A 13,553-nucleotide genomic window follows, 5' to 3' on the forward strand; every position below is an offset into this window, starting at 1 on the left:
GGCCAGATTGGCTCGTTTATCATATTGTGGGAGTTAATCGAGGAGGTGTGTATAATGAATAATAAATAGCCCCGCCTTTCAGCGCCGTTCCCCCGTGAGAGGTGATGTCACGAGCGCTGCCCGTGTACGTTCCAGCTGACTCTTGCTACGATACCGAGCGCTCGCTTTACCGAGTGCACGAAAAAAGGAAAGAGAGAGAGAAAGCAACAAAGAGGGCAGAGGAATAATAACAGCCATCAGTCTTAACCGTCACAGCTCAATTGTTTATTATATTCTGAAGAGAGGGGACCATATTTTTATTTGCTCACGGAGTTTTTCCATCTCTCTCGATTCGAATTAGTCTTACATTATAGTTTACTTGCAGCTTCTTGCAGACTGTTTGAGTCTGTGCCTCCATGGACACCCGTCTAAACCAACTCATTCGTTTTTTCGGGGAATATTTCTGTCCTGGACGCGAGGAGCACCAGTTAAATGCGATGACACACGTCAACAAATGAACGGCGATCCCACGGAAGGTTTACTGAAGGCGAAACCATCGGCACAGTATTCTTTAAAAAAAGAGCCAGTGCGTTAGAAGAGGATGTTGATCTTGAACTCCGCGATGTTTCTCACTTGAGCGGACCATATAGGACGTCAGTTCACTTCGGTTTCCTAATGGGAACGCATTAGGACTTTGAATACGAATTTTAAAAGCTCAGAAACTTCCAAGGCGCGAGGCGTTCGTTCGACTGACAAACCTCTGTTTTTAGACCATTTCTACTTTTGATTGGAACACTTGATTCAGTCAACCAGCTCAACTGTCCAGTGATCTGAAAAAGTTATTAACTGGTCGAACCCGGACTAGGTGTTATACCGAGGAATGTCCAGGCCAGTTTCTCAGCTACTGCCAGCTGACCTTCCAGCAGGGACCAGTCCACAGCTCGGTCCTGCTAACCCTGCAGGTACCACCACCAATGGCCACCTGAATAATTCCATGGCCAGTCTGAAAACCCTTCTTCAGCTACCTATTAAAGCGGACCAGAGAGGGAAAGACTGCTGTGCTGAGATGAAAGGTGACTTTTTCTCTATCTCATCCACTAATACAGTCTCTTAAATAGTGTCTTCGTTGTTAAGATTATCCACAATGTCATTTTTTGCTTAAAAAGAATGTCAGTGTAGGGAAATGACTAATAGGGAGCAGCAATATAACTTCAGCTGCCTCGCGAGCTCTAGACTGATCTACCTCCGTTCTGTGCAACCAGGAAACATCTTCTGTTCTTCACTCAGTCTGGCTGTTTCCTCAACTCGATGGCTGAATCGTTGACAAATTATGTGAACTGACGGTTTCACTACAAATTAAAGAAATTTAGGGCCTCTCCCCTCTCTTAAAGGGATTTCTGAAGCTCCCATGGCTGCCATTTAAAGGGATGCAATCCTAAAATGCATTGAGGTGTTGTCTTAATACGGATGTACACATTACTAGTCGCGCCCTCTTGTGGATGATACAGGTCACTTCGGCTTTAGAAAGATTAAAAGTAATCAGGAAGAGGTGGATAAATGCTGTGACAAGACTTTAAGCAAACGGCCAGCGTTGTATTATCAAAATGCATTTGTTCATTCTTGAAATATGAGTTTGTTATTGGTAAAATTTTCCACTGGTGTGCTTTGTTTGGCTCTGCTGTAAACTCCCACTCTCCACAAAAATCCTTCTTTTATCATTCCATTTATTACTGCTTTTTCCCTCTTCCAGTTTCATAGTCACACTCTCTTGAACATTCCTCCACTTTCCATTTGTAAACACAGCTTTTTCCCAGCTATCACTATGCGGTGCATATTCCCCAGCTCCATCTTCAAAAGCCCCTGTGCTGGAGATGACAGCTCCGCTCTCATGCAGCACTCTCATTTAACAGCAAGCCCCCCCTCCCCTCACCCCGCTCCTCTCATCTCTCCATCTGAGCGATGGGCAGAGAAAGAGACTTCCATTTTGGCCCCTGGCATTCCAGCCGTGTACATGGCATTGTGTGTTCCCAAGCCTGTTGCAGCTGTGATACTGCAGCAGTTCACGGGTCATGCACTCATGAGTTTTGTTTATTCAGTAAGCACACTGTACGCCTTTATGTCCGGGCGCCATGTTTATTTGAGGAATTATGTTGGGATGCACCAATATCAAAAATGTGTTATATTTTCATGTTATGGTTATAAAGCACTAAAAAGATTACAGTCATTTTAAATGCTACAAGTAAATTTAGGCACCCAAACATTATAATGTACAGTATGGTCAATGGATCTTCATCTTGAGATGTGATTAGGATTACATTTAACATTATTTTTAAATTATAAGTGTTTTAAAGACAGATTTTTGTGAGATTTAGGTGATGGGAGAGCTAATCTAAATGTAAAAATAATGGACAGAATTCATGCAAATTATGTGGTTAATGCAAATAAATAAAAAATAAAAGTAGCCAAAATAAACTAAAAATGTAATCAAAATAAATTAAAACTATCTATCTATCTATCTATCTATCTATCTATCTATCTATCTATCTATATATCTATATCTATATATATATATATATATATATATATATATATATACACTTATAAATATTAAGATGAAAACATTGAAATTATGTAAAAAAATATTAATAAATAGTAAAATGGTTAACATTAAAATAATGTGTAATTCATAATAAAATGCTATGTGACTTTTTTGTTACATTTATATAAGTACATCATGAATCAGTCTTCCAAACTGTGTTTTTTGTCTTATCCTCAATCACTACAGTATGCCTATAATAAGTGTTTATAGTCAGACTGTTCTTCTGCAAGACACATGCAGTTTTGTTTATTAACCACTAGAGCTCCACAAGTTACATAGTGTACGGTACCTTTGAAAATCCTGAATATCGCTGATAATCGTTATGGTACTGATATATCATGCATCACTTGAAATTTTAATACTAAAATACGGTAAATAATCCAGACTTTCGTGAATACATTTAGCAGATTTTTTTTCCATGAGATATATGCTCATTTATTTATGATAGAATCAACAAAGTGAACATATTTGATAGATTATTGTTTCTTTTTACCACTCACAGATAAAGATAAACCTCAGGACTCTGATGAGGATTCATTGGGTGGAGTTGGGGGCATGAACGGTGGGAACGGCACCCTGCGTTCCTCTAACCAGTCCACCTTCCTCGGCCCACTGCTATGGGAGCGTTCGCTGCCGTGTGACGGTGGTCTGTTCCAGCTACAGTACATGGACCTGGAGGAGTTCTTGACGGAGAATGGGATGGGGTGCATGCCGTCAGGAAACACCTGCAGTACGGCCGCTCAGGTCCCTTCTCAGAGCACGCAGTCGGCCGTACCCAGCCAGAGCTCGCAGTGCCCACCTTCTTCCTCTCCGCCCTGCTCTTCCTCTGCCTCCTCCATCTCTTCCCTTTCCTCATCGTCCTCAACATCCTCTTTACTGGGTCTGGACGTGCCGCAGGGCCCTGGACTGCTGGGAGGTCCGGAGTGTCTGCATGGTAAGAACGTTTTTCATTCGATTTTGTGAGGAAGCATAATGGCTTACATAGATTGCTAATGGTTTAGTTGCAGCATACTGTTTTATGAACAGTCTTAAATAGTTCCAAATCGCAGATTTGTTAGTATGTGTCTGTACGACAACGTGTTATTTGGTCTCCACCACTTTTTTTTGGTGTATATTTGTGTGTGCATTGGTGTGAACGTGAACAGGAGAGTCTCAGCCACTGCAGTGTAGACTGCAGTGATGCATGATGGGATGTCTAAAACTGTTGACCTCTGATGCCCTGGGCAAATCAGGCTTTGAAGCTTTAAGGGCACAGCTGTGTGTGTGTTTATGAGTGTATTAGTGCGTGTAGAGTGGAAATGGTTCTTTACAGTATATTACTCAGTGCAGATAATAACCTCATGTAATATTTGGGCAAGCACCAAATTTGGAAATCCTACCTAACTAGCGATGTAATGCCAATAGGGATTGCATATAGTGCAGTACCTCTACTATGTCTTTAGTTTTTGGACATCGTTAATTTGAGACTAATATAAATTAGTGTACAGTATTCTGCACTCTATTCACTAAAAAATCCATTTGAATTTTCTAAATGCTGCACAGAAAGAGGGAGAGAGAGGACTGCTGGAGATGGTGGGTGCATTTCTATCGCATGTTTTGAAATATCTCTCTCTCTCTCTCTCTCTGTCTCTCTTGCTCCCCCTCCCTCCTGCTCTCTCACACGCTGGGGCCATGTGCAGTAGACTTGTCACGTGCTGATGCAGAGAGAGAGAGAGAGAGAGTGAGGGGAAAGAACGGACAAGGGAGGAGAAAGGGGGCAAGAGGAAAAGAACAAAAACAGGAGGCTAAAAAGATCCAAGTTTTAAGAGATATGTTTGCCTGTGCCTGGTATTTGTCTTTTCATCATGGTTAAACAAATGTTTGATTGTGTTCGGATGTCTGAAACAGAAATCAGATGTGGCATCAATAATGTGGTTATAATTGTATATTTAAAGTACATTAACTTATATGTGTATAGATAGATAGATAAATTGTATGATAGACCGAACCGGAAATATTGCATCGAATTTGCCTTTGTATTGATAGATAGATTGATATATAGATGCATTGATATAAGACAGATAGAACGAGAGGGATAGATTGCATTGGGTTTGCCTTTGGATAGATAGATGGCAATATAAACATTGTATGTTATTGTGTGTGTTTGTATAGCTCGTACAATGTGAATTGTGCACACAGCTGTGTCTCTTGTTTATGTCTCCTCCCGCATAGAAAGGAAGAAGCCTAAAGGACATCTGGTCTTGTACATGCTCATGGGAAATGTTTTTTTTTTTCCATGCTAGATTTTAGATAAGATGAGAATTACTACAGGAACTGGACAATACGTTGGTTTGGTGGGAGCGCGCTTTACTTAAGGATCTTCCTATATCACTTTGTGTTGGTCTTTGCGTGTTGTCTTAATGAATGAAAAGCAAATCTCTGGCAGACCTCCTGAGTGCTCAGGCTTAGAAGCTCGTTATTAAATTACAAAGAATTTGATTATGTTTACATGTGCAAATTGGGCTTTCGAGAGCTGTCTTAAGTCTGGAGCCGGGTTTTTTCTGTTGTTGAAATAAACCGAATGATCTTATTTGAACATTTACAGGCGATGTTTAAAGGTGCACACAACAGCAAAAGCTACATGCATATAATTAGCTCTTAATTGGATGTGTGTATCCTAAATACATTATATCTGTGTAAGAACTTACTCAGGGACAATTTAAAGCAGCAGCCCAGAAACTGCTATTACAGCTAATGTATCATAATTAACATCAAGTGCTCGCCTTCCAATCGCAGCGTTATCAGCTGCTCTAAAAGCAGATTTCAAACTAAAAAGAGGAAGAATATATGAGAGGCCAGCCATATAAAGTGCTGGAAAACGAGGCCCAATAAATGTTAACAATCTCGACTGAGAACAAAAGGTGAGCGTTTTCAGGGTCAGTTTTATGGTGTTTCTCTGGATGTTTATAACATGAGTTGTAACTGCAGGTAAGCTTGTCGACCTTGCCTGCCAGCTGCTGAAATTGGCAAGTGTCCACGTTGGCTTCTGGCGCACCCTTGTGGCTCAAACGAACCACTGCAGCTAGTTAGGGAACATACACATCTATTGTTCATAATCCTCTTTGGTTTTAGCCCACACGCATGGTGTTTTTATCTGTCTGGTAACATGTGTTCCCTGCCACGTGACAGACTATTTTTTCGTGACACTTCTGTCTTCCTCAACAGGGGCTCAAACTGTACCACCTGACCCTTCTCCGAGTCCCTCCTGCCTACCTCCGCCGGTGGTGCCGCCCACCAACGTGGCTGATGTCATGGTGAACTTTGATCCGGACCCCGCTGACCTCGCCCTGTCCAGTGTGCCAGGCCAGGAGGCGTTCGACCCGCGCAGGCATTGCTTCACAGATGAAGAGCTGAAACCTCAGCCCATGATCAAGAAGGCCCGCAAAATGCTGGTGCCAAATGAGCAGAAGGTGCTACGGATACCTTTATTACCAGACATTGTTTTCCATATTTCTTATCATGCTGCTATGACCAATCAATTACATAAATCAACAAAATAATATCATAAAAATCTCTTAAGGATGATATACAGTTTTAGCCAGCCTCATAAGAGTCCATCTTATAAAAAAGGTCAACTGTATTTTTATTAACATTGTAACTATATGGTTATGTCCTTGAATATGCTGCTATTATTGTTATTATGAAACATCATGATAGATAGATAGATAGATAGATAGATAGATAGATAGATAGATAGATAGATAGATAGATAGTTCCAAATTCCAGAAAATCTTGATTGTTTTATCATGCTTCTTCTAACAAATTTTAAGCCTATACTTAACATACAAATTGGTGGAAATTAGCACGCACAATTAAATATAAAATATCAACTGATAAAAAGAAAAAATTAAATTGTGTAAGAACCCATATGGTACTCATATATCATGTATCTGTAAATATGATCTGACCCTTTTCCCTTTTTTTGACCTTCAAAGGATGACAAGTACTGGAGCCGGCGCTTTAAGAACAATGAAGCAGCAAAACGTTCCCGTGATGCCCGCCGTCTGAAGGAGAACCAGATTTCAGTCCGAGCAGCGTTCCTGGAACGGGAGAATGCCACCCTTCGCCAGGAAGTCGCTGATATGCGAAAAGAGCTGGGCCGCTGTCGCAACATCATCAGCAAATACGAGAGCCGCCATGGAGACTTATGAAGAGGGGAAAGGAAGAGAAGAACAGAAGGAAGAGAAAGACACAAAAAAAAGCATCTCAAAGGCTGTTCAACTCATCCTGGAATGGCATTTTCTTGTAGAGCTTGCTTCAAATAAGCACTACGATACTCTGTTCACTAATTTACGTTTCTTTCCGTACGTGCAGGGATCGGTTGGATTAGCTGCCGTGGTGCTTGGTTGAAACAAATACTTGAAAATTGTGGTTCAAAGTTGAACAGCCTCAGCCGAGGGATGTGCACAAGGTCTACGTGTAAGCACAAGCACATTTCATAAGCACCGGCTCTTCTCCTACGATACCACCCCAAACCTTGACTGAGGATGTGCAATCCAAACTCTCATAAATACTCACGGATCGTAAAGGCAGATCGTTTAGAACATCATGTAGCCCTTGTGAACATCCTCTTTCTACACGGGATGATTTTCTCAGAGAGAGAACTATATACAGCAGGTGGTAGAGATGTAATTTTTTTTTCTATGATAAAAAGAAAAACCCCACATTGTATATTTTTGAACTGTTAGGGTCAGCTGTAATAGAGTAGATGAAGAGGCAGAGGAAGGAATAAGAGAGTGCAAACGAGATTTTGACATAGGAAAACTGTATATTTTTATACTTGCACAAGCAGGCAGGCGATGAGATTTTGGAAATAATCTTTTTTGTATATTTTATATATGGGTGGGAGGGTGCGGGTAGCTAAACCGAAAGAGGGCTATATGAAAATGGATCGTTATCATAAAATGATATATTTGAAACATTCAGAGAGCAGTTAGGAAGAACAAGACTAAAGGGACGAACGTCATTTAGAGTTACGAAGGGAAACGGAGTGGATTAGAAACAGAGAAAATAGCGAACATGAAAGCTGTATAGTTTTACATTTTTAATCATGGTTTTGTTCAAGCACTTGTTTTGGTATCTTTGATTCCTTTTCTTAAAATGCTGTGTGTGTGTTCGTTTTATCTTGAGGTGAGAGAGAGATGGAGAAAGAAAGAGAGAAAAATGGCATTACATCCTGTCACTATGTCTCAGTAGTCGCGAAATGTGGACAAGATTTTTCAGTGTATATATTTAAATGTTAAAGCAAATACGTCCACCCACACACACTCTTTTTAACACAATCTGGACATGAGTTTTCATGCCCGGTATGACACACACACACACACACACACACACACACACACACACACACACACACACACACACACACACACACACACACACATATATATATATATTGGTGGAAATATATATATACATGCACAGACAGACTCAGAACGTGAACAACAGAACTGTTAAACACAGCAATATCGTTTCTCTTTCTTTCTCTCTTCCTCGAGCGTTTGACGTTGTGATCGGTGCTGGTTTGGGATCTCACCCAGGTCGAGTCGGCAGCGAGTGGGTTGCATGCTGGCGCATGCTTGCGTATTTTTCCGCCACAGGAAAAACACTCTTTGTTTTTATGACATTTTATATGGTGCTCACCCAGTCTCTTGACCCAGACGCACATAACCCACCAGTTATACCCTGTATGCCTATAACCTTTGCTCTCTTATGATTTCTTATGATTGTTATTGATCATTGTATGAGGGAATATATATATATATATATATATATATATATATATATATATATATATATATATATATATATATATATACCTATAAGAGTATATCTATACATTTCCTCAAAATTAACCCCACACCTCCCCAAAAAACATGCACCCTAATACTACTGTACCATACAAAGTACAATATTATATTATATATTAAATATTAAACTATTCTCTGACTAGATATATGTGTGTACATGAGTATATGCTTGAATTTGTGACTATAGATGTTATTTGCATAACTTGAATATATAAATGTAGTATCTTTCTTATACAACAGACAGATCTGATTTCTTATCCGTTTTCTCAGGTGTCTGGGATGACTCTAAAAGAACATACACCACGCTGATCAGCGATACTGTGGCTTTTATTGATTGACTGTTGTCCAGTTTTATGGAGCCAGCTAATGGTGGCGTCATAATTCCATGGAAATGAATAGTGCACTATCTAATATTTTTGGAGGAAGATTCTGTAAAAAAATAAATAAAATAAAAAACACAGAAAGAAAAGGAAAAAAAACCTGTGCTGGATATATAACTTTATTACTTTACAGATAGGAATTAAATGTCTTTTCCTTTTGAACCTTGTTGCTCTATTATTACGATTGCTTGCATTATCATTGCTGTTGTTATGATTATAATTCTCACATTTATTTTCAGCGTTTTCTTGCAACAACTTCCTTTTCGATGGAAATGTATTGCTCTCTTACCTCCCTTGTAACTGCAAGACCATGTTGAATTACTCAGTCGAGCCTGTTCACTGTTGGACCCATCCACCGAGACTGTGCTAGGCCTTAAGTGCAATGAGACGGAGGGGCCGAAATCTTGTCCTCGTGTGTATGAATTTGATATAACCTGAAACAAACAAATGGTAGACTGACTTTTCCTTTCTCTCGACAGAACTTCTTCTTCTACCACCTTTGACTCGCTACTTTTTGATGCAATGTCAAAGACATACAGTTTGTTTAAAAGAAGCTTAAAGCAAGTGAAGGCTGAAACCTTAAAGAGCTTAAAAACTTTTGACAGTGCTATTTTTCTATGTAACTGTGTGCACATACTCTTTCATGGGCATTGGTAGCCCCGTCGTCACTTTAGTGGTGACGGTGTGCTGCTAAATGTTATTGCGGGTATTGTATTCATCATTTTATCCCTTTCCACATGTGGATTATGAACAGCTCCCTGTTTGTGACTGTTAAGAACTATGAATCTTATGAGTACACCACTACCAAACATCACTTGGTGATGTCTACTGTTCCTGCCTATAGGGATGCTGGGAAAAGTGGTCTGGCTTCCCTCCCAAAACACCAATAAATAATTACCCCTGTTCACTGACAATGAATTCCTTGTGCTGTAAATACCGATTTATTTCAGAATTGATGTTTGTAAATAGGCCATTTTGAATGAACGCCTTGAAGCTGATTTTTTATAAATCACTGGTAGACCAGAACGGACATCATGCCAAACGTCTGACTCACAATCTGAATGATGATAGGAGTGAAATAGCAGCCCAGCCCTTGCTTTTGCGTTTTGTTTACTCTGTGCTATTGTCAGTCTCTAAGCTAGTTGAATAAAGGTTAACAGCAGCTGTTTCACACACCCCATCAGCCAACTATCCAAACCAGTTTCAGGCATGCAAAAGGCCTGCTTGCATGCCATCTATTTGGCCTTACGAATTGAACTCTTACGCCAATGTGTGACCATTATGCTCAGAAGTCTTCTCATAGACGTATCTAAACTGTAGGTGAAAGTTTGAAACTGCTCCAATCCAAAAGGCTCCAAAAGTTCATGTAAAGTACAGCCTTTCTCATTCTTCGTCTCTGAGAAGGATTCAAATATAGCATCCATTCTCCCAAGTAGCCTTCAGCAGACTGAAGGTGAAAAGCATTTTTTTCACTTACTGAAAAGTCTGTAATGTCTGATTTCGATTAAGTTAGGGATGTGTATGAAAACAATTATGCCGGTACAAAATTTTATAGCTGTATTGAAAACAGTCTAGACTTGGTATTTGATAACCAACTCAAATCAGTTTTTATGATCGCGCCTCTGTTCTTTAGAAAACAAAATGTACTTTCTCCAGTGCAAACATTTAGCATAAGACAGGCAACATTAAACAGGAAATGGAAATACAAAAAAAACAAAAAAAACATTACCATTGGCCAACAATAAATTGGATATTAATATAAGAAATATAGTGCTCAGTATAGTAAATTATTGCAGTGTTAAAGTGAGAATTATTACACTGAGGTACTGTCATTTCATACACATATATACAGGCCTTTCCACAGCTAGTAGACTTTTCAGGTAGGAAGTTGGGCGAGGCAATGAGTCAGTGCTATTGAGTAGATAGATGCTTTGAGGAAAAAGCTTTTGCTAGATCTGGTGGTTGTATTGTTATGCGGATATGAATGAGTGTTTTTGTAGGCTAACAAGAAGACTAAAAATAGCAAACAAGGACTAGCTCATGCTGGTCTGCCAAGGGGCTGTAGTGGTCAGTTCGTTCTGTATTTTCCAAGAGGCCAGGGGCTGTAGTTGTCAGCTTATTATACATGCACCAAAAGCCCCTGCTGCTCATCTTATTTTGGCAGTCTCGAGCCTCAGGCCAGAGGCTTTGGAGGGCCCTGACAGTTTAAGGCCTCGGGTCTCAAGCTCCATAATCCTGGCCATGCATGCTTTATAACATGCCAAAAGACTTTATGTTTAATTACAGTGATATCCCAGAACAGGCTGATCCTGAAAACTATCTGCTTACCTGTAGATGGTGTTGAAGAACAAGCCTCTTGTGTTTTTTATTATTGTTTTTTTTATTATCTTATGGAGAAAAGATGTAGGTGGTCCTCTATTGTATGGAGCCCCACACATGACATGAAAGAATAAATAAATGAATTGTGCGCATGGTTTTACTAATTCGTTCCCGAGATGGACTAAAACGTGCACACAATTACTATTTCATTCCCTCAGTTTGTTAAACTATGCACACAATTTATTAATTTGTTCTCTCGATTTATAAATCGTGAGCATGATTATGTAAATCGAGGGAATAAATTAGTAAATCGTACACACAATTTATAAATTGAGGGAACAAAATAGTAAATAGTGCACACAATTTAGCCTACTATTTTTTTATCCTACATGCCATGTAGCTCCGTAACATTGAGGTGTATGAATTCTATAAGATGATTTATGGTGTGAGAACACAATCATTGAAAAAGACAGGATATTAAAGGGGTCATATTATGCTTTTTTAAAGATCATTATTTTGTGTATTTGGTGTAACAATATGTTGACATGCTTTAATGTTCAAAAAACACATTATTTTTCAAATACTGTACATTATTTTAGGTCCTCTATGCCCCGCCTCTCTCAAACTCGTAGTTTTCTACAAAGTCTCTCCTTCTGACAAGCACAGTCTGCTCTGATGCATGCACACACACACATGACGCGCAAACTCCACATTTGAACAGTCTACAGCAAATACTTAAACTAATAACAAAACATACTTCCAGTAGCTGATTCAGAAGCACCAGATTGTTCTAGCAAAGTCACAATGACCTCCTCTCCAAAGTTCACGAAACGGTCTTCTTTAAAATGCTTTACTGGTCTGTCGTAAGTTACGTTAATCTTAAAGATTCCTAAATGCGTCTTCTTTAGGAAGGCCAAAGAAAGTGCTTTGCTTTAGCATAGATACACACAGCATCTCCCTGACATGACTGCTTCAACCCTAACTGCGGTTACTGAAAAATGCCTTCTTTCTTTCCATGAACATTTGGGCGGTATTACACAAATATTTCTACATAGTGATGTAGACATGTGAGGGCGTGGTTGAATGAGCTGTTTTAGTGGATCATGAGTCATAACTTTGATAAAGAATAGCTCTTTGGATTTGAGACTTTAGTCTTTGCAACTTTGCAGATATTCTTCATGCACCAACAGCTTGTAACACTCCAAAGAGACAGGAAACATTGTTTAATTATCATTATCAACAATATTCAAGAAGATTACACTCAAACTCAATAAAAGAGCTACATCTAAATATGTGTGCTTTTGTATGTACAGGTTTTTGATAGACAGGAATGAGTGAGAGGTCCTATTCATTAGAAATGTCTTATGTGCATTGCCTCAATAGAAACCATATGTGAGACTTTCCACCCTTCCTGTAATCTATATGTCTACTTATTAATTTTCACCCTGCCTCCTTCTCTTTCTGTTACTTCATCTCTCTTTCCATCTCACACCTCATCCTTGTTCTCTGCCTCTAATTCCTGTCTCCTTAGCAACTGCTTGGTAACAGTGGGCTGTCAGGACCTCACGGTCATTCCAAGAGAGCTCAGACAAACACAGAGCCAGAGATGGTTGCCTTCAAAGATATTTCACAGTGCGACCAACCAACCATGTTTGTGTCATAGTGTCTGCTTGAAACCATCCAATTGTCAATATTATAGCAGATAATCTCTCAAGTGACATGGAAGAAATCTGATTTAGCTCTTTTATTGAATTTGAGTGTAACCTTCAAGCAAAGCTTAGCTGTCAGCTGTTAGCCCCATATTAGCCAGTATTTTTTGTTTCAATTTCAGTCTGAATATCCTTAGAAGTGTAGGCTACTTTGTGTGTAGGTTGATGCTAGGGTGTGCGATAATGACAAACAAGTATACCTCAATATATTCAGAATCTGCATCTGAAGTGGTATTTAGATGCATTCACACACACTGTTTAATGGAGGACATGAATGTATTTGACCTGCATTTACAAATGCATAATTAAGCCTCCATGAAATCAAAATGGAAGTTTTTTGGCTTTTAGTATGAATTTGTTAGCCTTAAGGTTATCTATAAGCTAGTGTGCTCCAAAACAATAAATTCACATTTACAAGACATAAGCATTCAGAATTTACAGTCTCTCACTTCAGCCAATCTTGATCAGTGATTTGATGGCATCAACCTGCACTTCAGCTTCTCATCAGATTTCCTGTCGAATCAAATGCTCTCTAGAATCCAAAAGACCCCGCCCCCTACACTATAAGTAGATGCTGAAGCTGCGTCTGAAGCCGGTCACTTGTTTACAGAGTTTCTGTACGGTGAATGGCACATAGGGAGTGTACATATGCTTTGCATTTGGGCGAAAGAAGTCTGGTTTCACACTGTGTCAGGTAGAAAACTATCTGATTACT

At 39.4% G+C, this 13,553-nt stretch overlaps 1 protein-coding gene across 1 annotated transcript; it reads left to right on the top strand.

Annotated features, from left to right (window-relative positions):
• The first annotated feature begins 106 nt into the window (after window positions 1-106).
• Window positions 107-9,728, top strand: LOC127935594 (hepatic leukemia factor-like). The gene is made up of 4 exons (XM_052533604.1): window positions 107-1,052; window positions 3,081-3,512; window positions 5,783-6,027; window positions 6,553-9,728. Exons 1-4 carry the CDS (start codon window positions 860-862, stop codon window positions 6,766-6,768), a joined length of 1,086 nt encoding a protein of 361 aa, XP_052389564.1. The 5' UTR covers window positions 107-859; the 3' UTR covers window positions 6,769-9,728.
• The last annotated feature ends 3,825 nt before the right edge of the window (window positions 9,729-13,553 follow it).

The sequence above is a fragment of the Carassius gibelio genome, chromosome A19 (genome assembly GCF_023724105.1).
Source record: "Carassius gibelio isolate Cgi1373 ecotype wild population from Czech Republic chromosome A19, carGib1.2-hapl.c, whole genome shotgun sequence".
Taxonomy (NCBI): Eukaryota; Metazoa; Chordata; class Actinopteri; order Cypriniformes; family Cyprinidae; genus Carassius; species Carassius gibelio.

Coding starts and splice junctions, on each gene's coding strand:
- LOC127935594 (XM_052533604.1), top strand. CDS start 860: ATGTCCAGGCCAGTTTCTCAGCTACTGCCAGCTGACCTTCCAGCAGGG. Junction 1,053..3,080: donor CTGCTGTGCTGAGATGAAAG/GTGACTTTTTCT, acceptor TACCACTCACAG/ATAAAGATAAACCTCAGGAC. Junction 6,028..6,552: donor TGGTGCCAAATGAGCAGAAG/GTGCTACGGATA, acceptor TGACCTTCAAAG/GATGACAAGTACTGGAGCCG.